This window comes from Bufo gargarizans, chromosome 2 (genome assembly GCF_014858855.1).
Source record: "Bufo gargarizans isolate SCDJY-AF-19 chromosome 2, ASM1485885v1, whole genome shotgun sequence".
Lineage (NCBI taxonomy): Eukaryota > Metazoa > Chordata > Amphibia > Anura > Bufonidae > Bufo > Bufo gargarizans.
Genome location: NC_058081.1, coordinates 315,325,616 through 315,353,606, shown reverse-complemented (window position 1 = coordinate 315,353,606; position 27,991 = coordinate 315,325,616). Strand labels below are relative to the sequence as shown.

Below are 27,991 nucleotides of genomic sequence, written 5' to 3'. Positions count from 1 at the left end.
CTCCAGAGGCCCCTGGAACCCGCATGGACAACGCAGACCCACCTTCGGCTGCTCATTCTGTGAATTCCCCTGTGGGGATCATCTGAAAATGTCACTATTGTTTTCTTTTCAATGTTGCTTTCTGATACCTGGTTGCTCTTCTTTAGTAGGGAGTAAAAAGAAACTAAAATCAAACAAAAATATATTAAGTGTGCCACTTAATCTTTTAAAGGAAGAACAGCCATCTATTCTTAAGGAAGTAAAATCCATGATTTAGAATAAAATTAAATCATCCCTGGCCACCCTTACGGCGGTTCCTCCTACACCTCCTGTCAAAAGTTCAAGTTTATCCGTTCCATCCTCCAATACAATTTTTCCTCAGAGGAAATGGATTTGTCACAATTACGAGAGCCAAGAAAGAACCTCCAAGGCAAAATTGTGCTCCATCACTTTTTAACATTTTAGGAAAAGTGGCCGATAAAAAGAATGGTTTTCCGGAAGAAAGTAAAAGGAAACCTTTTCATCCCTTGAGTTTGCATGTCCAGACCCTATAGGGGAAAAGGGAAAACAGAGCGCTGGAGTTATCAAAGGGGGAAAAGGTAGGGGTTTCCTTCTTAATTCCCCAAATAAGCAAAATGAAAAGCAATGACACCAGAGTAGGAGGGAGGTTGAGGAAGTCTCTGACCCCGTGGAAATCTGTAACATCAAATCCCTTGGCTTTAGACATCGTGAAGAACGGTTACAAAATCGAATTTTCCTAAACTCCTCCATGAAGATTTCAGTCCACTTCCCACAGCCCCAATGTTTTATCAAATATGGCAAGGTGTTTAGACTTGAAGAAAAATTCTATTCAAGATTATTCTTAGTACAAAAAACAGACTGATCTTCCCGTACCATCATAAATTTAAAAGATCTAAACAGAGCGATAACTTACAGAAAGTTCAAAATGGAATAGTTTTAGTCTATCGTCCCCCTAGTCAAAGAAGGAGCTTATAGGACATCCGTCGATCTAAAAGACGCTTACTATAATTTTCCTATCTATCTCAACTTACAAAAATATCTCAGAGACAGCGAGGGCTCAATGCATCATTTCCAATTCGCCATCCTTCCTTCCTCAGCACCAAGGATCTTCACAAAGCTGGTTGTAGAGATGATATCTCCTCTAAGACAAGAAGGACTGCTTAAGTCCTTCTTGATCTCGTCATCCAACAGGAAGTTTCTCGGAGTAACGTTAGATTCTATGTCCCAAACTTCATCTCTCCCACACGAAAAAATTTAGACTATCCAGGAAAGAATAAGGCTGGTTTCAGCAAAACATTGTAATGCGTTTTGCACGCGCATGAGAAAAATCGGCATGTTTGGTACCCGAACTTCTTCACAGAATTATGCAGACCTGGATTCTAGGGTGTTGGAACAAAAAACAATCATCCATAGACAGGAAGATAATCATTCCTTACAAGTCAGATTTAAATTGGTGGAAGAAAAAGACAGACGCAACAGGTACAGGTTGGGGAGCAAAAATAGCCCCTTCAACCTGGCAGGGAAAATGGTCAGAGGAAATAAAGGACAAATCCTCAAACTACAGAGAGCTGCGAGCGGTCTGGGAGACTCTAAAGGTAGCTCAAAACCTTTTACGCAGAACGAACATATACATTTTTTTATTTCAGACAATACTACAGCGGTAGCCTATTTAAAAAATCAAAGGGAAACAAGGTCCCCAAACTTAAAACTAAAAAAATTTAGCAGAAAATATTTTTTTTTTCAGAAAAAAAATAAATGTTCAACCCATTACAGCGGTTCATCTCAGGGGATCAGGAAATCTAGAGGTGGATTTTTGGAGCAGAAAAACCCTAGACCCGGGAGAATGGTCTTTAAATCAGGAAATCTTTTGGAAAATTTGCAAAAAATGGGGCAAACTGCAAATAGACCTGTTCGCCTCAAAGAAAAATGCAAAAGTCGAATGCTTTTGTTCCTTAGATCCCAGAGAAAGGCCTTGGGCACTAGATGCCTTTTTTCAATAAAATGGACATGGGATCTAGCATATGCTTTTCCTCCCTAGACTCTAATTCCCCGAGTCATACAGGAAATTCTAACAGACCCAGTAACAGTGATATTGATAACCCCCTACTGGCCCAAAAGAATCTGGTTCTACATTCTAAAGAAAATGGCTCTGACCGCTCGCCGTCAGGTGGTAGGTTTGGTAGCCTCACAGTCCTTCGTCTGAACCAGGGGAAGGGCCGAGGGCCCGGACACCAGGGCCTGAGTGACCGAGAGGGTGGAACCCTACCAAGAAGAGCCTTAGGCATACCGTTAAAAAATTAAATAAAAAAAGCCAACAGAAAAAGATTACCTCTGCTAATTATCAAAAAATCTGGAAGAGGTACTGTAGATGGTTGGAAGATGATTCTCCAAATATGTCCTCCCCATGTATTCATAAAATTTGTGATTTTCTTCAGAAAGGACTAGACCTCGAATTTGGGCCAAGTACCCTAAAAGTCCACATCTCTGCCCTGGGGGCATTCTATGATACTAAACTAGCAGATGATAGATGGGTAAAAGGTTTTATGAGAGCAGCATCCGGACTTAGACCATCATTCACTCCTAAAGTTCCTCAGGGGGATTTCAATTTAGTCCTAAAGGGGTTGACAAGATCACCTTTGGCTCTTATACTAGACATTTCCATTAAACATCTCTCCTTTAAAATACCTGCTTAATAGCCATAACATCGGCTACACGTATGGGGGAAATACAGGCCCTCTCTTGCAGAGAACCTTATCTTTCAATATTTCCTGACAGGATAGTGCTAAAATTAGACCCGGGTTCCTTCCAAAGGTAGTCTCTGACTTCTATCGGGACCAAGGAATTGTCTTACCATCATTTTATAGTGACCCACAAAACCCTACAGAAGGACGATTCCATCTCTTAGATGTAAGGGAAACTATCATCCAGTACCTGGAAGACACTAAGATCTTTAGGAAATATGACAATCTATTAATTCAGTTCACAGGTCACAATAAAGGGAAGAATCTTCCATAGGTTGCTGGATTAAAACTACCATATCCTGCTGCTACGCTCTAATGGGTCTTACATGTCCTACAAAAATAAAAGCCCATTCCACCAGAGCGATAGCTTCTTCTTGAGCAGAAAAGGCTGGTGTATCTCTTGATAAAATATGAAGGGCACCTACATGTCTAGTATAAATATGTTCATTAAAGGGAACCTGTCACCGGGATTTTGTGTATAGAGCTGAGGACATGGGTTGCTAGATGGCCGCTAGCCCATCCGCAATACCCAGTCCCCATAGCTCTATGTGCTTTTATTGTGTAAAAAAAAAACGATTAGATAAATATTCAAATTATCCTGAGATGAGTCCTGTCCCTGACTCGTCTCACGTACAGGACTCCTCTCAGGTTAATTTGCATATGGATCAAATCGTTTTTTTTTACACAATAAAAGCACACAGAGCTATGGGGACTGGGTATTGCGGATGTGCTAGCGGCCATGTAGCAGCCCATGTCCTCAGCTCTATACACAAAATCCAGGTGACAGGTTCCCTTTAACCATTATCAAATAAATATCTCTGCTTCTACAGATCTTACCTTAAGCCAGAAAATTCTGCAAGCAGTAGCCCCCGCCCTACTGTATAATATGTTAGTTCTCATGTGTAAGCCGTCATGGTGGATGAAATGGAAAATCGGAATTAGACTCGCCGGTAATTCTGTTTTCCTTGAATCCACCATGACGGCTCCCTCCCTTAACCATACCGATAATACCGTAAGTATGAAGTAATACGAATTTTTATTTTTTTTAATTCTTCTTTTCAGTTTATTTACCTTTTTGTTATAGGGTTAAAAATTTGCAAGCACCCACCTAGGTAATTGGTAAACACTGAAGGGAGAGCGTGGGTGGTGGCTTTTAAACTCTATCTCTGTGTGTTCCTGCCCCTACAGAGGTCAAGGGGTCAATCTTATGTGTAAGCCATCATGGTGGATTCAAGGAAACAGAATTACCGGTAACTCTAAATCCGATTTATTTCTCCACCTGGTAATATCCTTTATATTAAAAGGCTTGTCCCATCTCGCCATTTCCACGGCAAGTTGGGACTAAGCCCTGGCCCCAGGTGGCTGGGCTTCTGGAAACCGCCAAGCAGGCAGGCGCTCCGCTGTTTCTGTAACTCCCGTTACAGTAAATAGCATCTACGCAGAACAAGCTACGCTGCTTGGGACTTACAGAAGCGGCATAGCTTATTCTGCTACGTTGTTTGAGTAGCTGCCATTCACTACAATGGGAGTTGCGGAATCGTTGGAAACCCCTTTGACCTGTCCCTTTTGATTGTAATGCCTCATTTACCCTGGCTTATTGCCAGGCAGATTGTCGTCTGCCTCTCACTGCATTTATATATCAAGTAGGCCTTTCAGTTTTCATTTTTCTATGTTCTTTCCATATTTCTATCCTATCATTTTAAATATCTTATATCTCACTGCTCTATTTCTAGCCTTCCTTCCTCTATCACTTTTTTTCTTTCAGTCATTGTCTAATGTTTTCTGTTGCTTTTATCTTTGCCATTTCTTAATTTTGGAGAATAAAACCTGTAAGAAAAAGGTGAGGAATGATGCTCAGATTAGGCCAAGTGTTACCAAACGTGTTAATGAAGTAGATTAGAAGTTAATTTTTGTGGGTTTATATTGTGTTTTTTCCTTGAAAACAGAACGAACAACTGCGACAAGATGTAATAGACTACCAGAGGCAGCTTGACTCCCAAAAAGAATCGCTTATGTCACGTGGAGAGGGGCAGGACTACAAGACTCTCATTTCACAAAAGAACATGGAGCTTGTACAGTATCTTGATGAAATTCAGGTAAAGCCATCCTTAAAGTGAGCACCAACTATGGGACAATTACTAACACCCTATAGGAAGGTGAACGATTGTAAGAATAATTTATCATTAGGGACATGAAGCATAAAGTGCAGTGCTCCCTCAAGTTACAATGAACTCAGAATGCACTGTTTTCAACATACAAAGGTCTTTTCACATTTAACACACAATGCCAAAGACTCTGATAATGTGTGATCGGTTGGAGACCTAGTCAGTCAGCAGGGGCGTTCACTGGTAAAGCAGTGATTGGTTGTGTAGTAGCGCCTTTCTACAGTACAGTGCAGTACTACATGTCCTGTGCTGCTCTATACCCGAGTCAGGAAGAGCTGCTTCTTTGGACACCAGGGAAGGGTGACTTAATGTTATTTGTAGTGTACACTGTGAGGGAGATTAGAATTTAGTTTGTGCCATGAAAGTGGCGTTAAAGGCACAAACTGAGTGTTTGCAACTTTTTAAATGTGACCTTTGAAAAAATAGTTGCAAGTGGCATTTTGAAGCTGCCCTCGCCACTTTTACGAAGGGAGTGGCAAAAATGGGAAGGGGCATGGCCAGCCAACTCAACAAATTTATCTTCATTTACGCCCGTTTTTGGGCGCAAGTGAAGCCAGAACTTGCTGCTCAGAGCTACCATAGATTTCTGTTTAGGTGCCCGGACCTCTGGAGGATGCGCCTAATTTATGACTAGGCCTATCTTGGGGATATCAAGACCGGCACAGAAAGCGCTGGTCTTGATAAACGTCCCCCTATGTATACTGCACGCAATCCTGAAGTTCCATCCTATACATAGAAAGTGGTTTCCGGATTCCAGCAGTTATGTCTGACTTTTATATGTAAGAACTTACTTTATGTGTATTAGTTATAGGATTGTGTTATTTTTTATTTTTTTTATAATTATCTTCTTATTTGTGATGACATTTTGAGTCTTTGGAATTACTCGTTTTTCATGCAGTTATTGTGTCAATGGTTTCAACTTGCAGTGGTCATCCAGAATGAATAAATATTGTAACTTGAAACTGGAAATTTTTGGGGTTATTATTTTTTTAAATGTGTTATCCCAATGGGGGCATATCGTTAGCATATGCCCCCATTGTCTAATAGGTGCGGGTCCTGCACCTACAAGGAGAACGGAGCCAAGAAAGTTGAGTAGGGCACACTGCGCATGAGCAGCCGCCCTCCATTCGTTTCTATGGAGCCGCCGAAAATAGCTGCTGGCTTGGCCATTTCCATCGGCCCCATAGAAATGAATGAAAGCGGTGGCCGCAAATGCTTGGTGCGCTCCCATTCACTTCAATGGGAGAGGTGGGGAGCTGCGCCTGGTGGTGGACGGACCCCGGGAAACCCGGGGTCCTCCAGCCACAACTCTCCCCAGCTCCGTTCTCCTTGTCGGTGTGGGTGCCAGAGGTGGGACCCGCACCTATCAGACAATGGGGGCATATACTAGCGATATGCCCCCATTGTCTAAGATGGGACAACACCTTTAATACTGCATTTTACTCATTTTGATAGATATATGTTTGAGGTCAGGAGATCAGAAATAAGACTTTATATGAGCTGACAAATGACAGGATTCCAAGAAAACGCAAAGTGACAGCTTGCAAACAGACTGCTTTTTTTACCCTTGTATCTCATAAATGGCTGAACACTTTTGTAAAGACCAAATGATTTATTTATTTTTTGCCTAAAATGCAATAATAAAATGCATGCACACTTGATCTGTCCCAGGGGTTAGACCCCCACTGATCAGTTCTAACTTTTTAACTTGGCACAACCCATTTTAATTATCATTACTTCTTTTAGAATTTTGTTTATTCCTGACCTGTAGTTTCAGAAGCCATGAATATAGTTTCATATGGTTACATTGCACATCATTTTATAATGCAGAGCTTGAGTGAAGCTAATGAACGATTGGAAGCCCAGAACCAGGAAATGACAAAGAATTTGGAAGAATCTGTCCAAGAAATGGAGAAAATGACTGATGAGTACAGCAAAATGAAGCTTATGGTGCAGCACAGTGACAGTGTTATGGACCAGCTGAGGAACGAGAGAGAACACCACAGACTTCAGGTGCGTTGTTCACATCTTTTTAATTAACCACTTAGGTGATCATTTTGGTGTATTAGGCGCATTTTAGGTGCTAGTTGCACCGCAATCTGCGACTTCTCCCGCTCACGCCAAGTCTAAAATTGTGGGCTGGGAAGGGGACGGTCCGGCAGGCCTGTCTCATTTACCATTTTCTACGCCTGTTTTATACATGGGAAAAGGTCTAAATGTTAGATCTCTATGAAGCTGTCTTGCATTTAGGCTTGCTGTTCTAAGTGGGCTTGTGAATAAGTGGAGTTTAAAGAACCAGAGTTTAAGACAAGGAGCAAGAAACTAAGGTTTGATAGACTTTCCTTGTGTGTTGTTGGCTTGATTCTAGATAGTCCTCCAACTACAGCAGGCAGGGTCTAATTCTAACTCGTATTACTGCTTTCTTTCTTTACTGTTCATCCCTATTTAAACATATGCTCCATGGACAATGTATGAGCGCCTTGAAGAGCCATTCGGGGGTGAATACATTTGCGCTAGACGCAATCGTGTTGCATATTTGGAAGCCCAGATCTTGGATCTAAAAGCAGCTTGAAATACTTAGGGGCATTGCAAACCTGGAGAGAGGCTTAGACCTCACTGTGCAGGCACTGGCTGGGGTCAGTGAAATGGAGGTGGGGGGAGGGCAAGATTAGGACTATCAGATCAGCAGTTGGGTTAATGTAAGAAGAAGGGGTAGAGGGAAAAGTGCTAGGGAGGCTAGTCCTTAGCAGGAACGCACTGTTTAGCTGATATTAGTGATGGAAGCCCAGGGCCAACATCACTGCAGCAGGGTGTATCTCCTAGCAACCAGGAGGATGACCACTGCAGGAAGGATGGGAAAAGGAGTGCAGTAAATATCAGAAAGATGCTGGTGGTAGGGGACTCAATTACTAGGACAGACAGGGTCATCTGTCGCCAAGACCGTGAATGCCAAACAGTGTGTTGTCTTGCAGGTGCTCGGGTTTGTCATATTGCGAATTGGATTGACAGATTGCTGGGTGGGGCTGGGGAAGACCCGGCAGTCATGGTACACATTGGCACCAATGACAAAGTCAGGGGAGATGGAAGGTCCTAAAAAAATGATTTTAGGGAACTAGGAGATAAGCTCAAGTCCAGGACCTTCAAGTTAGTGTTCTTGCCATGAGCGTCACCAGAGAGACAACGGGAGCTTAGGGAGTTAAATAAGTGGCTCAGAAGCTGGTGCAGGAAGGAAGGGTTTGGGTTCATGGAGAACTGGGCCGACTTCTGTCGGTTACAGGCTCTACAGTAGGGACAGACTGCACCTTAGTGGGGAGGGTGCAACTGGCCTGGGGGGAAAAATGGTTAGATGGCTGGAGGAGCTTTTAAACTATGATCTGGGGGGAGGGTTGGGGGTCGTGCTAATAAGGGGGTAGAGAGTGGGATATAGGAGTGGGGATTTAGTGGAGGCTGGGGTTAGTGAGGAAAATAGGGAGAGGACTGGGCAGAACTATACACCGATGATAAAAAGAACCTGTTACATACATCAACCAAGGTAACCCAAAAATCCCAGATATTCACTTTACAGGTAATAGTAATTTAAAATATATTTTCACAAATGCCAGAAATCTAGCTAGCTAAATGGGGGAGCTGGGGGCTATGGTACTAGAAGAACACATGGATATAGTTGGTGTGGCTGAGACATAGTTGGACTCTTCGTATGACTGGGCTGTTAATATTGAGGGTTTTACACTATTTAGGAAAGACTGGGTCAATAGAAAAGGAGGTGGCATGTGCCTGTATGTAAATGGTGATCTAAAGACAAGTGTGAAAGAGGCAATTGTGGGTAAGGTTGGTGAGGATGTGGAAATCTTTTGGGTGGAAGCTCAAAGGGATATAAACACAGAAAAAATTATCGTTCGTCAGATAGAAACGCAACTGTATAACCAAATAGAGCGGGCTGGTACAATGGTCATAATGGGAGATTTAAACTTCCCAGACATTGCAGTTGAGGCAGAACCATGACCCCAGTCAAAGGGGAGAAGATTCCTCAACTTTCTGCAGGACCACTTTATGGGCCAGTTTGTAGAAGCCCCCACTAGGGGCGATGCTCTGCTGGATCTGGTAATTTCCAATGATGCAGAGCTTGTTGGAAATGTTACTGTTCGAGAAACACTAGGTAATAGTGACCACAATATATTTATATTCCCCCTAAACTATAAGAAGCAAACTCTGTCAGGCAGAGCAAAGACACTTAATTTTAAAAAGGCTAATTTCCCTTGGTTGAGGGCAGCATTTCAGGGCATAGACTGGGAGCAGCTACTGTTACATAATAATACTGAGGATAAATGGGAGAACTTTAAATCCACATTGAGTAATTGCACAAAAACATTTATTGCTTTAGGTAACAAGTATAAACGGCTAAAATTAAGCCCCCATGGCTTACAGCTACTGTAAAAAGGGCAATAAAAGACAAAGGGCAATAAAAAAAATACAAATCTGAGGGGTCAGCTGTAGCATTTGAAGATTACAAAGAGCTTAATTAAATCTGTAAAAAGGAGAAAAAAATTGTAAAAATACAAAACAAACAGCAGGTGGCAAAAGAGAGCAAAACCAAATCCCAAAACATTCTTTAAATATATAAATGCTAAAAAACCAAGGTCCGAGCAGGTAGGTCCCCTAAATAATGGTAAAAGGGGTAATCACTGAAGATACGGAAAAGGCAGAGTTACTAAATGTTTTTTTTTTAGCTCTGTATATACAAAAGAAAAGAAAGGATCTGATATCTGGTGCTGGGGCTTTTAGTAGATCCAGTGATATACTCAATTGGCTAACTGTAGATATGGTCTAAGTTAAATAAGGTAAATGTGAACAAGGCTCCGGGTCCAGATGGATTATGCCCAAGGTTGTTTAAAGATCTCAGTTCAGTCATTGCTGTTCCCCTGTTTATAATTTTTAAAGATTCTCTAGGTACTGGTACAGTGCCAAGTGATTGGCGCAAAGGCAAACATGGTGCCCATATTCAAAAAAAGATCTAGGTCCTCCACATGTAATTATAGACAAGTTAGTTTAACTTCTGTTGTGGGAAAAATGTTTGAAGGGCTCTTAAGGGACTATATACAGGAGTATTTGACTGGAAATAATATTATAAGTGATAACCAGCATGCATGGGTTTACCAAGGACAGAAGTTGTCAGACTAAGGCCTCTTTCACACTTGCGTTGTCCGGATCCGGCGTGTACTCCACTTGCCGGAATTACACGCCGGATCCGGAAAAACGCAAGTGTACTGAAAGCATTTGAAGACGGATCCGTCTTCAAAATGCTTTCAGTGTTACTATGGCAGCCAGGACGCTATTAAAGTCCTGGTTGCCATAGTAGGAGCGGGGAGCGGGGGAGCGGTATACTTACAGTCCTCGCGGCTCCCGGGGCGCTCCAGAGTGACGTCAGAGCGCCCCATGCGCATGGATGACGTGCCACGCGATCACATCATCCATGCGCCTGGGGCGCCCTGACGTCACTCTGGAGCGCCCCGGAAGCCGCACGGACGGTAAGTATGCTGCTCCCCGCTACACTTTACCATGGCTGCCAGGACTTTAGCGTCCCGGCAGCCATGGTAACCACTCTAAAAAAAACTAAACGTCGGATCCGGCAATGCGCCAAAACGACGTTTAGCTTAAGGCCGGATCCGGATCAATGCCTTTCAATGGGCATTAATTCCAGATCCGGCCTTGCGGCAAGTCTTCAGGATTTTTGGCCGGAGCAAAAAGCGCAGCATGCTGCGGTATTTTCTCTGGCCAAAAAACGTTCCGTTCCGGAACTGAAGACATCCTGATGCATCCTGAACGGATTTCACTCCATTCAGAATGCATTAGGATAAAACTGATCAGGATTCTTCCAGCATAGAGCCCCGACGACGGAACTCTATGCCGGAAGACAGGAACGCAGGGTGTGAAAGAGCCCTAACCTGGTTTGTTTTTATGAGGAGGTGAGTAGAAGCCTGGAGAGAGGGGCGGCTGTGGATGTAGTGTTTCTGGATTTTGCAAAGGCTTTTGATACTGTCCATCATAGACGCTTAATACGTAAAGTAAGGTCTATTGGCTTGGAAAGTATAGTTTGTAATTAGATTGAAAACTGGCTGAAGGACCGTGTCCAGAGAGTTGTGGTCAATGTTTCTTATTCAGAATGGTCCCAGGTTATAAGTGTTTTTCCCCAAGGTTCATTGCTGGGTCCTTTATTATTTAATTTATTATGATTAATAACACCATTACTATTTTTATAGATGATGCTAAGCTATGTAGAACTGTACAGTCTATGGAAGATGTCCATAAAATACAAGCTGACTTGAACACTCTGAGTGATTGGGCATCAACTTGGCAAATGAGGTTCAATGTGGATGAATGTAACATTATGCATCTTGGTAGTAATAATCTCCGTGCTTCATATGTCCTAGGGCAGGGGTCCTAAAACTTTTTAAACAGGGGCCCAGTTCAATGTCCCTCAGACCGTTGGAGGGTCAGACTATAGTTTAAAGGGGTATTCCCATCTTGGATAATGGGGGCATATCATTAGGTGCGGGTTCCACCACTGGGACCCGCACCTATATAGAGAACGGAGCCCCGAAAGTGAATGGGAGCATACCGCGCATGCACTGCCCATGCTCCTATTCATTTCTATGAGGCCGATGGAAATAGCAGAGCCAGCGCTCTATTTTCGGCAGCCCCATAGAAATGAATGGAGGGCAGCTGCACATGCGCAGTGCGCCCTCCTTCACTTTCAGGGCTCCGTTCTCCCAAAAATGGTGCCACCCCTTCTGTGTCGGTTCTTTCCGAATGGGCTTCTTCCCTGTCCCAAGCCATAGGGAACCTGGCCTGACCCTCCCAATCCATGGTTGAGTTGCTGGACCGCTTTCCTGCCCAAATTGCAGCCGCCTCTGCTCCTCCCAGGGACTCCTCAGCGAACGGGGCACGTTCACGTTCTGACATCAGGTCCCGCAAACGATCTTGGGTTGTCACAACCATGTCCCGCTCCTCCTCGGCATCCTCGGGTTATTCCCAGGACGGGTCTGAGGCTGGCAACGAATCCACCCCTGCCGCCCCTTCCGCCGCCTCGGGGGACTCCTCTGACTTTTATTCCGGATCAGAGCAGAATACTGCCCTGTCTGCGGCCATGCAGGATCTCATGAGGGAAGTTAGGGAGCTCTCCTCGTTCAGGAAGACCCCTCCTCCTCGGCTCAGGAATCCGTATCATTCCACCGTTCCAGGCACCCCGCTTTGGTTTTCCCTAATCATGCAGATCTGGACCCTCTCCTGGCCAAGGAATGGTGTCACCCAGATAGGCGTCTTCAGCCTGCCAAAGGTTCGGGTGTCCTCTTTCCCTTTTCTGAGGAGTTCATTACTGTCCCCTCAGGTAGATCCACAAGTGGCCTGACTTGCTAAGGCCACCACCCTTCCTTTGGCCAACGCGGCGTCCTTGTCTGATCCACTGGACAAGAAGATAGACTCCTTGTCCAAGTCTGCATTTTTTGCAGCAAGTTCCGCTATCCGCCCCGCCTTTGCCGCGTCTTGGGTGGCTAAGGCCTGTGTGGTCTGGGCCAAACAGCTTGTTTGGTCCTTACCCCCAGATTCTGCTCAGGGGGAGCTCCTTCTCCTTGCCTCTCATCTTCTCCAGCCTGGGCTGCGGATGCCGTCTCCAAAAAGGCGCTTATATCTCTCCCATACCTGGGTGGTAGGGTTTTTGGGACACGTTTGAAGGAGCTTATTTCTGAGGCCACGGGTGTGAAAAGTTCTCTCCTGCCCCAGAACCGTTCCTGCCGCCGGCGTCCTATACCTTCATCGCCGTCTCAGCATTTTCGCTACTTTCGGGACTCCTCCTCCCGTCAGGACAAAGACTGCTCGTCCTTCCTTCAAGGCCCAGACCTCCTTGCACACCCGCCCTAAGCCTTCTAAACCCCAGTCTACAAAGCCGTTATCTGCATGACGGGTTTTCCCCCCTCGTTTGCTCTCTTTACAGGATCAATGTAGCGCAACTGTGGACGACGCCTGGGTTCTGGAGGTTTCCTCTGGGTACAAAATAGAATTCTCCACCCTTCCCACGGGTCATTCCTTCCAGTTGTTGCCACCCAGGTCCCCCACCCAGGTTGACCACTTTTTTTTCAGGCCATTCATTCCCTTCACGCGCATGGGGTGATTGTTCCTGTCCCGACCTCAAAACGTTTTCAGGGGTTTTACCATGTACAAACCACATTTTCATCCATTATAATTAAATGAACATAGGACCAACCCTCCCTGCCCAACTAAAACTCACTCTCCCCCCCCCCCCCCCTTTACCCGAGCGATGGAATGGATCCAGAACTCCAACATCGGTTATCTTATTAATATATCCTAAGCATAGCCATTAGTGTACTTCTCCTATCTGTTTAACATTCCTCTTCACACACATCCTACGTAGTACTGAACACTTTCATACATCGTACATCCATAGCTAATTAAGCTAAAGGAAAAAGAAAGCACACAAAAACAGGGACTGTGCCTCTACCTTCCCATAGTCCAACTAAGAAGAGAGGCTAATCTGGACACTGTATCCTAAACTTCTCCCAATTATCCCATATTTTGTTAAACTTCATTACACATTGTCTTTTAACATATACACCTTTTTCTAAGTGTATTATATCTGACATCCTACTGAGGAATTCTCCCCTAGACGGTGGTTGAGGTCTAAGCCAGAATCTGGGTATTAGTTTCCTAGCCTGGAATAGCAGACGCTGCACTCCCAGATGGTGATGGCGATTTTTGATGTCTAATATTCCTACTACACATGTTCTCGGACCAGGCGGAATTGTGATATTATATGCACCTTTTATTAAGGCCAGAACCGAGGACCAGAAGTTTTCAGGGGTTTTACTCGAAGCTCTTCACGGTTCCCAAGAAAGACGGTGCTCTTTATCCCTTTTTGGATCTGAAGGCGCTCAATTATTTAGTCCGAGTCCGCCACTTTCGTATGGCGTCCCTCAGGTCGGTGATTGCTTCCCTGAAGGTGGGTGAGTTTCTGTCGTCCATCGACATTTGAGACGCCTATCTACATGTCCCCATAGCTCAGTCTCATCAGAGGTACCTTCGCTTCGCGGTAGGTTTTCTGCATTTTCAGTTTGTGACGTTGCCCTTCGGCCTGGCGTCTGCCCGAGGATCTTTACCAAGGTGTTGGCTCCTCTGGTCGCATGCCTCTATTGCATCCAACGAGAAAAGTACAAAAATATTATTATTTTTTTATTGCTGCATCCCAAAACCCATCCCCCTAAAGTGAGGAAAATTGGCTTCTACCTCAGTGTTTTTTTTTTTTTTTTTTTTTTTTGCCTTCCTCTGGATCAACTTGCAGAATAACAGGCTGAACTGGATGGATGTTTTTTTTCAGCCTTATAAACTATATACACATGTCAAAATGCTGATTTGGTTAATATGGTAGACAGAAATGAAAAACGAAGTTAAAGATCTAAACTGAAATCAATCAAGCCTGGATGTTTACTTATCTCCCAAAGAAGTGAATAGAGAGAGCCACCTCTACTCCGATGTCTAGCCCTGTTAATCAAGGGGAGGGGGGAGTGTGCAGGGAACAGGAATGCTACAGGAGCAGTGCTCCAAGGACTCAGCCCTGCCCCATGGGGCTCCAACTTACTCATTTTTCTATGAATTAAAACGCAAATATCTCTGCAGCCTTATAAACTATGTAACTTTTTTTTTATTTTATTTTCTATGAAGGACTTGATATTTGCTTGACGACTTGAAGTTTTCACCTGTACCATTTTGGGGTACATACACATTTTGATGGCTTTTTATTCCTTTTTTGGTGGAAAATAAGCGAAAACAAGGCATTCACCATACTGGATAAATTACATGATAACTGTGTAGTGTGGGTCGTTGCAGACCCAGCTATAACAATTATGTGGAGGAGATTTTATTTTTGCACCTTTTTTCATTTAATTATTATTTTTTTTAACTTACTTAAATACTTAATATCTTATAGATTTTTTTTTTTTTCTTTCATATTGTATAAATGATTCCTCTGCAAAGCCACCTTCTAAGTGTGTCGGACCATATTCCATAATTAGTCATATGGAAATACCCTTTTCCCCGGCTCTGAGAAGCTTCAGGATGATTTCCTTACATAAGTGTAACATTTTATAATCTGCACTCCAACAGATCCTAAGAAAAGCGGTTTGCTATATTAACCCCACTCTATTACTTGAAAAGGCTGCAGAAATGTTCCATGGGTGAATAAAGAAAGACAGCACACTGTGAAGATCCAGTATGTACTTTTGCCGTCATTTATCAAACTGGTGAAAAGTAGAACTGGCTTTGTTGCCCATAGCAACCAATCAGATTCCACCTTTCATTTTCCAAAGGAGCTGTCCAAAATGAAAGGCGGAATCTGATTGGTCGCTATGGACAACTAATCCAGCTCTATTTCTACACCAGTTTGATAAATGACCCCATTTGTGTTTTGGTATACTTGTATATATAACATTGCATCTTATTACTTCTTTTATTCAGGTTATGGAGCTGACAGAACAGTTAAAAGCAAAGAATGAAGAAGACGATCCAGTTATGGTGGCAGTAAATATGAAAGTGGAGGAATGGAAGGTATGGTCAGATAGTTTTATTGGATATGAAGACATATCTTCTTGCTGTTTGCATACTGACTCCTTCTCTTGTAGAGGATTTTGGCATCCAAGGATGAAGAGGTAATGGAGTATCAACAAATGGTGCACAACCTGAGGGAAAAGTTGAAAATTGCAGAGTTGGATGCAGATAAGAGCAGTGTGCTAGCCCTGCAGCAGGTACGGCTCAGACATCTTGATGATGTACAGGTAGTTTTGCTGTATTATAGTCAGTTTTAGAAGTGTTTTTTGTATTTTAGGGCTTGCAGGAGAGGGATAATCACATCAAGTTGCTGACCGAACAATTGGAGCAGCATACTAAAGAGATGGAATCGCATTTTCTTCACACCGAAGACCTAAAACAGCAAATACAGACAGAAAAAGGTACATTTACAGGAAAATATTAAGAAATGAAAATTTTTTAGGGTCCATTCACACGTCCGCAAAATGGGTCCGCATCAGTTCCGCAATTTTGCGGAACGGGTGCAGACCCATTCATTTTCAATGGGGCCGGAATGTGCTGTTCTCATTTGGGGATCCGCACTTTTGCATTCGTGCTTCCGTTTCCGCAAAAAAATTTAACCTGTTCTATTCTTGTCCGCAATTGCAGACAAGATTAGGCATTTTCTATTATAGTGCCGGCGATGTGAGGTCCGCAAATTGCGGAATGCAGATTGCCAGTGTCCGTGTTTTGCGGATCCGCAGAACACTTACGGACGTATGAATGGACCCTTAGTTTGCAAATCTTAGTAGAATGATTTTATTTTAAGGGTGACCGTACATATTCAGTGAGCGATGCCAAACAAGCTGATTTTGGTGGGAGTGTCCAATCTAATTTGTATGGTGGTGTCACGACTAATGGTGTCTTAACTAATGGCAAATACTGGAGGACAGAAGGATCCGGCAAGTTTGATTTTAACATGCTCAAGCCCTTGTTCTCAGTAGAGATCAGCCATTGCCAGAGGGGTCTAGCTGAGCTTATTCCCCTCTCCCCATTGACAACATAGTCAGGTCCATAAATATTGGGACATCAACACAATGCTAACATTTTTGGCTCTATACACCACCACAATGGATTTGAAATGAAACAAACTTGATGTGCTTTAACTGCAGATTGTCAGCTTAAATTTGAGGGTATTTACATCCAAATCAGGTGAACGGTGTAGAAATTACAACAGTTTGCCTATGTGCTTCCCACTTGTTAAGGGACCAAAAGTAATGGGACAATTGGCTTCTCAGCTGTTCCATGGCCAGGTGTGTGTTATTCCCTCATTATCCCAATTACAATGAGCAGATAAAAGGTCCAGAGTTCATTTCAAGTGTGCTATTTGCATTTGGAATCTGTTGCTGTCAACTCTCAAGATGAGATCCAAAGAGCTGTCACGGTCAGTGAAGCAAGCCATCATTAGGCTGAAAAAACAAAACAAACCCATCAGAGAGATAGCAAAAACATTAGGCGTGGCCAAAACAACTGTTTGGAACATTCTTAAAAAGAAGGAACGCACCGGTGAGCTCAGCAACACCAAAAGACCCAGAAGACCACGGAAAACAACTGTGGTGGATGACTGAAGAATTCTTTCCCTGGTGAAGAAAACACCCTTCACAACAGTTGGCCAGATCAAGAACACTCTCCAGGAGGTAGGTGTATGTGTGTCAAAGTAAAAAATCAAGAGAAGACTTCACCAGAGTGAACACAGAGGGTTCACCACAAGATGTAAACCACTGGTGAGCCTCAAAAACAGGAAGGCCAGATTAGAGTTTGCCAAACGACATCTAAAAAAGCCTTCACAGTTCTGGAACAGCATCCTATGGACATATGAGACCAAGATCAACTTGTACCAGAGTGATGGTAAGAGAAGAGTACGGAGAAGGAAAGGAACTGCTCATGATCCTAAGCATACCACCTCATCAGTGAAGCATGGTGGTGGTAGTGTCATGGCGTGGGCATGTATGGCTGCCAATGGAACTGGTTCTCTTGTATTTATTGATGATGTGACTGCTGACAAAAGCAGCAGGATGAATTCTGAAGTGTTTCGGGCAATATTATCTGCTCATATTCAGCCAAATGCTTCAGAACTCATTGGACGTCGCTTCACAGTGCAGATGGACAATGACCCAAAGCATACTGCAAAAGCAACCAAAGAGTTTTTTTTTAAGGGAAAGAAGTGGAATATTATGCAATGGCCAAGTCAGTCACCTGACATGAATACGATTGAGCATGCATTTCACTTGCTGAAGACAAAACTGAAGGGAAAATGCCCCAAGAACAAGCAGGAACTGAAGACAATTGCAGTAGAGGCCTGGCAGAGCATTACCAGGGATGTATGGTGATGTCTATGCGTTCCAGACTTCAGGCTGTAATTGACTGCAAAGGATTTGCAACCAAGTATCAAAAAGTCAAAGTTTGATTTATGATTATTATTCCGTCCCATTACTTTTGGTCCCTTAACAAGTGGGAGGCACATATGCAAACTGTTGTAATTCCTGCACCATTCATCTGATTTGAATGTAAATACCCTCAAATTAAAGCTGACAGTCTCTAGTTGAAGCACATCTTGTTCGTTTCATTTCAAATCCATTGTGGTGGTATATAGAGCCAAAAATGTTAGAATTGTGTTGATGTCCCAATATTTATGGACCTGACTGTATGTTTTTTTGGCTGAGCATGCATGTGTATGGTCGGATCACTCAGCTGCCAGATGTTTAAGGTGCATGACAAGGGCATTTTGAAGCCACTATATGTGCTTAATAAGTAGCATGTGATCATTCACCAAATGGCCTTTGCTCTCGAAGCATTTGATGATGCAGAGTGATAACTACTACAAATCTACTTGTAGAGTTCTCACCGAAGCCTTAAAGGGGTTGTCTCACTTCAGCAAGTGGCATTTATAATCTAGAGAAATGTAATACAAGCCACTTACTAATGTATTGTTATTCATGTTGCTTCTTTCCATCACATTATACACTGCTCGTTTCCATGGTTACTACGACCCTGCAATCCATAAGTGAGGTTCAAGCTTGCACACTATGGAAAAAGCACCGGCCTCTCTGGTGGCCGGGAACGTGGGAGTGCACATAGGCTGGTGCTTTTTCCTATAGTGTGCAAGTACAACCACCACTGATGGATTGCAGGATGGCCGTAACCATGGAAACGAGCAGTGTATAATGTGATGGAAAAATGAATCCATCCAGCAAAGGAAGCAATATGGACATTTACAATACATTAGTAAGTAGCTTCCTCTACGTAATAAATGCCGTTTGCTGAAGTGAGACAACCCCTTTAAAAAAAGCGTGGATCTCACTTTGGAAGAACCCACACAGAATAAGCCATTGATTTATACAGACGTTGCAGTGCATCATTTGGTAACATAAAATACTCAGTGTTGAATTAAGGGGTAACTCCTGCCTTAATCTCTCTTCAGGAAAAGTGGTTCTTCAGTTGAGTTGTTCAAAGTAAAAAAGCTTGTTAAGGATCTTGTCTGGTTTAGAAAAACCTTTTTCAAATACCTTGGCCATAAATGTCCACCTCTGGGACCTGCTCATGTCTCAAGAAACGGGCCCCACCGTGAATGCAGAGTACACCGTGCATATGCCGCTTTCTCTCTCCGCTATTATGGGACTTCCGAAACTAACCCGAGCACTGGCTCTGCTATTTTTGGCCCATAGTTGTGAATGAAGTGGGATTGCAGCGGGCTCTGCATTAATGGCAGGTCCCCTATCCAATATTTATGCCATATCCTATCAATATGAACTAGATGTCCAGGTGGGAATCCCCTTTAAGCAAATAGAAGGGGGGGGGGGGGGTCCTGTATTCATGGCCTTCATGTATTAGTCAGCTGGAATCCCATCCTTGCATTACATTCACTTCAGTGAGAATTTTATTCCTTTAGCTGTAACCAGTCAGATCTCAGCTTTCATTTATTAAACTGTTGTAGTAAAAATGAAACCTGTGCTGTGATTGGTTGCCATGAGCAGCAACCAGTGTTTCTTCTCTTGGACAGTTTTGCCGCATGTTTACCCCATGGATTACAGCTCATTTCTGGGAGACACCTTGTGACTAGTTTTTTGCTGAAAGCGATTGCTCAAAGCTGACAACCCCTTTAAGCTAGCCGTATGACAGCTGACTTTTGAAAAACGTAACCGTTCAGTAAAGATGAAAACGGAGATTGGCAAGCAATAGTTCTCACCTGAATTTTCTTTGAACCCGTGTGCTGTAGGTAACTTCAGTCATGCACAGGCTAACCGTGCTGAGAGGCTTGAAGCAGTGGTGCAGCTCGCAGAGCAAAGACTTGCGGAAGCGGAACGGATCGCAGAATTGGCTGAGAATGATTCACGGCAGAAAGATAAAGACCTAATTGATGCCATTAGGAGAATGAAAGAGTATGAGGCGGTAAGCTCTGCGTGGACTGCAAGGTTTACAATGGGTGTTCTCTTTTATAATACCATTATACAGTTTTCATAAAGAGTTCACTGTCCTGCAAATTTCAGTAACTTGCTGAAAACCTTATATTAAAGGGGTTCTCTTGGCTTTTAACATTGATGACCTATCCTCAGGATAGGTCATCATTATCAGATTTGCGGGGGCCCGACACGCGGTACCCCCGCAGATCAGCTGTATGAGGAGATGACGCACGCAGTCTGCATGTGCCGTCTTCCGTCTGTCTTCCTGCTATGTCTATGGCAAAGCGGCAGCGGACAGGAAGAGAGACGGCACATGCACACTGGGCGCACCGTCTCTTCATACAGCCAATCTGCTCATCAATATCGGAGAGCCCGTAGAACCCCTTTAAGTATTTTGAACTAATTCTGTTTTCAACAAAGCTCTTTCCGTATAGTTATGAAATGTCCATATGTTCACTTAAAGGGAATTTACGGTCTAGAGGAAGCGGTTGCTGAAATTAAAGACCTCAAGACCCTCCTAAAAATACGGGATCGTGAAACTGAGACCCTTACTACAGATATCAACAAACTAGAGCTAAAAATAAATGATATTCTTGATGAAAATGAAGATCTCCGGGAACGTCTAGGTAACTTTTTACTTTCTTTGGCTATGAGAGAAGCAAAAAGACTCAACATATGAGACACGTTGGGTTGAGAGAGGGGGTGTAGCAGGTGAGTGTGATAATTAACCACTTACTGACCGCTTGTTGATTACATCTGTCTGGGCGGTTTACCCTTTTCCCTGCAAGGACGTTTCTGAACGTCCTGGCAGAGTTCGCAGCTGCATCTAATCCTTCAGCTGTGGGAGCATGGAGCAGAAAATGGTTGGATGCTTTCTTTTTTTTTTTTTTTTTTTTCCCATCCCTGCCTTCCCTATTGTATGCACAGTGCTCAATGAGCACTGTATACAGATTAGGAAGCGGTGATGCTGCTCTTCCTGATTAAGTTTTTTAGTGATCATATGATCACTGGGGGCCAGGGACCTGCACTTGGTTAGGAGGGGTGGTAAATGGCTTGCTGTTAAACTGCCATATTTTGTGAATTTTGAGCCAATAAACAGACGTCCTATCTTACCATAATTTAGTATTCTGAGCGGACAGCTACTATAAATGGTGTTACTCTCTGGAGGATCTGGCCTGCTTTTCAACGTTTGAAAAAATATGGCTGCTTTCTTCCAAAACCGTGCTACTAGCTGTGACATCGCAGATCAGCCCCATTCACGTTGATCGGACCAAGCAACATTATCTCCAGACCTGCCCATCTATGAAAATGTCAACACTTTTTTTTTTTTTTTTTTTCCATTTATAAAATTAAATATTTTATATCTTGTATAACAGGACTTGATCCCAAAACTGTCATTTCCCTGACTGAATTTAAAAATGTGAAAACTCTCAAGCAGCAGCAGTACAGAGCTGAAAATCAAGTTCTTTTACAGGAGGTAGGATTTGTTTTCATGCTTCGCTAGCACTTGATATCATGGATTCAGTCTTTACTGATTTTGCATGCTCAGACAAAATAGAGATTTTGTAATTATTGGATGGGAAAGTGGAGGTGGACGGGTGGGGTGGCGATTCATTTTATTATTTAGCTCTGATCTATTTGATTGCGTGCTCCTGACTGTAGGATGCGTCCTGGTTTAGACAACAGAAAAATAAAAAAAACATTTTCATACTAATTAAAACTTACTTGGTGGTCTTAATTTACACGGGCCAACGATCGTTCCCGATAAATTGCCCTGTGTAAAGGTCCTTTTAATTACCCAATACAATGCTTATTCATCAAGTGAAAGTATTGTTGAAGCAGATATCAAAATCTTAGTTTATGGACAGCAAATCACGTTGTATACACGGAGATCTGCTGACCAGAAACATTGAATCTGTATGGGGACAAGGGATTGCAGTAGCAATCACTCCATACAACAGAGGAGATTGTCTCACATAAATGCAGCTCTCACCTCCTTTCCTGATAATTAACTGTAGTCGGCCCATGTAAAAGGGCCTTTAGGTAGTGAAGGGGTTAATGTCACTAACTCAAATATTCTAGTTAAAGTCATAAAGTATGAACTTAAAGGGTGGTCAGAGTTAAAAAGAAAAAAAGGGTGTAAGGCATGAAAAGTGTTAAAATATATATAATATGAAGTTGTACTCAGTAGTTAAAATCCTCTCTGCTCCAGAAATGACTACTGCAGTGACTTGAGAACAATATATAATATGAGGGCACAGCAAATAGATGAATACTGCAGAGTGCCCGCCGTGGTATCAACAAGAAACCATGCACAACCACAAAAGAAAGAAATACCACATATGAAGGCCGCACATCATGTTAAAATATATAATTTATTTAGACACAACAACCAAAAATTAAATCAATGTATATAACTACAAGACCGTGTGTGGACTATACATCTTGTCCAACACACCACTGCAACCATCAAGTTCAAGATTAGAACAAATATATGCCGCCAAAATAGTGCAAAGTTAGGGATTAAAACATCAAAAATATAATACACAATACTTATCAGATGATGTAATAAGCGGACCTGGTATGCAGATTAATACGCCCTGCGCGTATCGCCAGCTTAGACTAGCTTCCTCAGGGGTATAGCTGGCCCCTAATAGAACAGTCCTATCCTTGTCCGTAAGGCGGAAAATAACAGGACATGTTTTTTTTTTTTGCGGAACGAAAATACGGAAACTGAATGCACACAAAATAACTTCCATTATTTTTTTTTTTGCAGACCCATTGAAATGAATGGGTCCGCAAAAAAATACGGAACGGACACAGAAAGAAAATACATTCATGTGCATGAGCCCTTAAACTGCTCCAGATTTATCATAGTGGCAGATGCTGAATGGTAGATCTGTTGCATCTTTAGACTTTCTAGTCTAACTTTACATCACCTATATGTTGGCTTAGTTTTGCTCCAAAAACGCGTCAAAATGTTAGCACACAGAGGTGCAGTGAAGTCACGCCCCTTTTTGTGAAGTCACACCCCATCTAAGACACACCCTTTTGCTGGACAAGTCATAATAAGGTTACAAAAGTATCTAAAACTCTTGATAAAACCAATGTAAAGCATGTACACAAGGTTTTTTGCACAAATTGTGCCAAAATCTGGCACAATTTCAATAGTAAATCTGCCCCGATGTGCACTGGGTAGAAATACAGAGATGTGCAGCTATGGACAACTGCACAGTTCTCTCAGTGATCAGGCATGGAGAGCTTTATAAGCATTCTGCCCAATCATTAAGGAAGCGGTCGGACCCCCCTGACTATGATTTTTCTTTCTAAGAAGCATGTTATACTGTAAAAATACAGTAAGTAAAATACTTGTATATGCATATGCGTATTATTGAATTTCTAGTTGATTGTTGCATTGAAAAATCAAAGAAAAAGATACAAAACATCCTGCACGATATGATAACTAAATATGCGGATGTACATGGCAACATTTATAAGGAAAAAAATCAAGGAAAATAATGCACTAACACAATAGATGCAAACATTATATATGGACTAAGCCCTCACTCTGATATAATAAAATCTGAGACACTTAGCCATTATATTTTGATCAAAACACATCTGTGCCCGCCTACCAGCGCCAAGGTAGTCAGGCAGGTCCTACTCTAAACCTACTTTTGCCATTAGGCATATATTCAGGAGAGCAAACCATGCACATATTGTGTGTTGTTCCTAATTACCTATATGTACATCAAGCAACCAATCAGAGGATGAGCAAGCACAGCTACATGTACCACCTAGTCAAGGTCGCTTTGGGAGAGGTGGGGCAAAAGTGCGCAAAAATGATTGATTGTTGCATTGCTTGCTTCCATTGCTTGAGCTTTATGAAAACTTCTATATGGCATCTCTGTGTGAACTTTAGCATTGAATATGATTATCTGCAGTCTGTTGAGCAAGCTTCACGGAAGGTCTAGATAGCGATACATTTACGGACTGTGATCGTAAAGTTTATGTTGTCACAAAACAGATTGAGAGACTAGAAGAGGAACGAGTTGAACTTAAAAAACAAGTTCGTAAGCTGGCTCAAGAAAAAGGAAAAAAATCTGCATCTCTTGGTAAGTTGAAAGATTTTTATGTACCAGTGATAGCTTTATTTTTATTTATTCTTATTTTAGTATAAATATGAGCTATTAATGAAAAGATACTCAGCACCGACTTCATGTGTTTAGAACAGTTACACCAGCTTTAAAACCTCGGACTGGAGCTCAGAAACCTTCAGGACTCCAGCTGCTATGAAAACTACAACTCCCAGCATGCACACTTGCTTAGCTGCTGTCAAAACTCTCATAGAAGCGAATGGTGCTGTACGGGGATGGAGATCTCCGCGTGCTGCGTCACTGTAGAGCTTGTGTGCCGAACTTGGTCCCATAAGACGTCATGAATATATAGGGTGGCCCATGAAAAAGTAGCCCTCCTCCAATATCTCCAAATCAAACTGCCGAATAGTAAATCAGTCTTGGTTGCCCATAGTAACCAGAGCTCAGCTCTCCGTTCCTACGCGGCTCTCTGAAATAATAAAGCTAATCTCTGATTGGTTGCTATTAGGCAGTTTGATTTGGAGATATGAGTTTAACCAGTTTTGGCCTCTGTAATGTTAAGAAGATATCGCTGTAGAAGGTTCAAAAGTGGGTGAGGTGATCTCTTGTACAAACACAAATACATGTGTGGTCAGTACAGAGAACTGGCACATAATCTATTCTTTCCAAGGACTTTACGAAGGACCAGGGGACATTCATTATGAGTGGAGAAAAGGTGCTTCAGACATGAATACAGGAAAGGATTCTTTATAGTTAGAGTGATCAAACTATGGAATGCTCCACCCAAGGAGGTAATGAGGGCAGATACTAGGATACCATTTAAAAAAGTGCTAGATATCTAATAGTAAAGGCATTGAGGGTTATAATTAAGCTACCAATGTTGTGCAATTCATCAGGAAGGGTTGATCAGACACAGGTCCATCAAGTTCACCCTATGTAATTGAATCTGTGTTGTATTTCGTGTTTGCCCCACTTGAGTTATTATGTTCGGGTTCCAGGGTTGGCGGCTGATGACTTGTCCTTGAATCGGAGCTCCCTCACGGAATTCACATCAAAACAGAAAAATTCCAGTTTAATGTTGATGGACAATGCAGAAGATATTAGGGGAAAGGTAAGAAGAATGATTGTGTAATGCTCATTCCTACAGCAATACAAGTAGAATTGAGAAATGTAACACTACAAGGCCCCAGAAGACCAGTAAGATGGTCACAAATAAGAACAAATGGGGTTCATTTATCAAACTGGTGTAAAGTAGAACCGACTTAGTTTCCTATAGCAACCAGAGTCCAAATTGAAAAGTGGAATCGGATTAGTTGCTATGGGCAACTAAGCCAGGTCTGCTTTACACCAGTTTGATAAATCTCCCCCTATGTGTCCAGGATATTGCTGTGGGTGACATGTCACTACAATAGTGCAAGGCTGGAATCGCATACTGCTTGTCTTTTTTAATATAGATGGCATGGCATTTTAATGAATCTCTCCTCTTCTTGTGAACCTCTTGATGACTGGGGTGCTACTTTATTGTGTTTATAATAATTAATGGGATGTTCAGTTTAGTAGTGTAAAATGCGTCCGCTTAAGTTTCTTTCTACTGGTGCCTCACCAGCCAGAACTTATTGATACCTAGGCCTCACCATTGTATTCCATGTCAAAATTTGACTCCAAGACCCAGTATAATATTAACCCCTTAGTGACCACCTATGCGCCTTTTTACGCCGGTCACTAAGGGGCCTTAGGCTGGGCCGCCACGTTTTATGGCAGCCCAGTCTAAGCGCTTCACGGCTCCCCTGCTCTGACCGGGGATTCTGCCAGATCTCTATAGATTGCCGAAAGTCTATAGTGGAAGTCACGTGGTGCGCTGCACAAGCGCACTTCCACAAATCATCCCTGCAGCCTCTATTGAAGTACTTTGCGCACCGCTCAAGGGTTTAGAGACGTCTTAAAGTGACAGTCATCTCTAGTGAAATACAGCTGCGCCACCCCCAGCGCTCATTTAAGTGTGCGCACGCGTGGTGCGAATGACCACAGTAGTAAATGAACGCTGGGGGTGGTGCGGCTGTATTTCACTAGAGATGACTGTCACTTTAAGAAGTCTCTAAACCCTTACGTGTGTGCACACGCGGTGCGTGAAGTACTTCAATGGAGGCTGCAGGGATGACTCGTGGAAGTGCGCTTGTGCAGCGCACCACGTGACTTCCGCTATAGACTTTCGGCAATCTATAGAGATCCGGCAGAAGTGCCAATCCGGGCTGTTTAACCATTTACACGCCGGGCGCAATGGTGCCCGCTGCATGTAAAGTGGTGACAGAGGGAGTCCACTCCCTCTGTCTCCCATCAGCACCCCGAAAATGCGATCGCAGGGTGCTGTGTTGCGCCAGGGTGCTTACCTTGCTTCCGATCAGGGCCCTGAGCCTGTCTGCAGTTATCTCCAGCAGGCTGTGCCTCTCTGGCGCAGCCTGCTGGTCAATCTTTGAATAGCATTGCTATTAAAAAGCAATGCACTATAGAGATAATGCATTACATTTTAAAAGCAATAAAAATACTGTATATTATAGTCCCCTTGTGGGACTTTCAAATAGTATAAAAAATTGAAAAAAATTGCACATTTATTAAATAAATTCCATAAAATAAAAAAAATATCCTTTTTTTTTTCCATTGAAAATACTCTTTTCAATGAAAAAAATTGCAAAAAAGAAAATATCCCCCATATGTTTGGTATTGCCGCGTCCGTAACGACCCGGACTACATAAATATTACATAAATTATCCCCTATGACAGAATTTCTAATTTATTCTTAGTTTCCACCGAAAAAAACGTAATAACAAGCGATCAAAAAGCGTAATTTACTCAAACGATACCAATAAAAAATACAAGTTGTCCCTCAAAAATCAAGCCCTCACACAACTCCATAGAAAAATAAATAAAAAAGTTATGGGTCTTGTGAAGTGGCAATGCAAAATCATTTTTTTGGTTAATAAAAGGGGTTTTATTGGGAAAAAAAAGTTGTAAAACTTACTAAATAATTATATATTTTTTTTTATCACTGTAATCGTACTGACCCAGAGAATAAAGATATTATGTTATTTGTACCGTAAAATTTATTATGTAAAAAACGCAGTGGCAGTATTGCTCTTTTTCCCATCTCCCTCCCAGAAAGAGTTAATAAAAGTTCATCAGAAAGTTATGTGTACCCCAAAACTACAACTTGTCCCGTAAAAAAAACAAGCCCTCATAAAGCTATATAGACGAAAAAATTAAAAAGTTATAGCTCTTGGAACGAAACCATGAAAAAAGGAAGAAAAACCCTTGGTCATAAAGGCCCAAACAGGCTTGGTCACTAAGGGGTTAAACTACAAAAAAAGTAATATTTTAGGCAGCTAAAACCATTATTTAATGCAATTATAGAATGGGTGGTGCAGCATATAATAGGCACTGTACTTTTAACAAACTTCGCATAACTTAATACAGGCAATTAAATAAACTTTGTAATATATATTTTAGAGAAAAATGACTTTATCCACTTAACATTCCTCCACAGAACCCCTTCCCTCCTCCTTTTAAACTGCTGACTTACAGTGAATTTGCTGATCAAATCAGGTTCACTCATGAGATCATGTTACAGTTGCCTGTACAAGTCTGTACAGAGCGAGGAGGGGACAGGCACACTAGACTAGTTGCCTTGATGTATCCAATACACAGCACACACCAGAGGTCGCAATAATGGTTGTACAAGCATCATAGATGTCAGTACAGGCAATTTTATGGTCTGAAAAGTCTAAGCATGAGACTTTCTTTGGTCAAGAGCGCAGCCTGTTCAATCCCTGCCACCTGCACCACTAATCCTGGCAAGGGTGGGGAAACTGAACAGGCCTCACAGGCTGCGCTGATACAGCCCTCCTCATCACTGCGTGAGCCCAGCACTGACTGAAGCCACGCTCATTCTGTAATGGCTGGCATTG

The 27,991-nt window shown here is 42.6% G+C and overlaps 1 protein-coding gene across 1 annotated transcript in view; it reads left to right on the top strand.

Moving 5' to 3' along the window:
• CEP290 (centrosomal protein 290) overlaps window positions 1–27,991 on the top strand; it is a 173,127-nt gene that overhangs the window by 15,055 nt on the left and 130,081 nt on the right. The window contains exons 8-17 of the mRNA XM_044280491.1: window positions 4,688–4,837; window positions 6,737–6,919; window positions 15,428–15,517; window positions 15,592–15,714; window positions 15,795–15,918; window positions 19,752–19,924; window positions 20,399–20,561; window positions 21,312–21,412; window positions 23,963–24,050; window positions 25,031–25,143. Coding sequence (XP_044136426.1) covers window positions 4,688–4,837; window positions 6,737–6,919; window positions 15,428–15,517; window positions 15,592–15,714; window positions 15,795–15,918; window positions 19,752–19,924; window positions 20,399–20,561; window positions 21,312–21,412; window positions 23,963–24,050; window positions 25,031–25,143 — 1,308 coding nt within the window. The remainder of the gene's footprint in view (window positions 1–4,687; window positions 4,838–6,736; window positions 6,920–15,427; window positions 15,518–15,591; window positions 15,715–15,794; window positions 15,919–19,751; window positions 19,925–20,398; window positions 20,562–21,311; window positions 21,413–23,962; window positions 24,051–25,030; window positions 25,144–27,991) is intronic.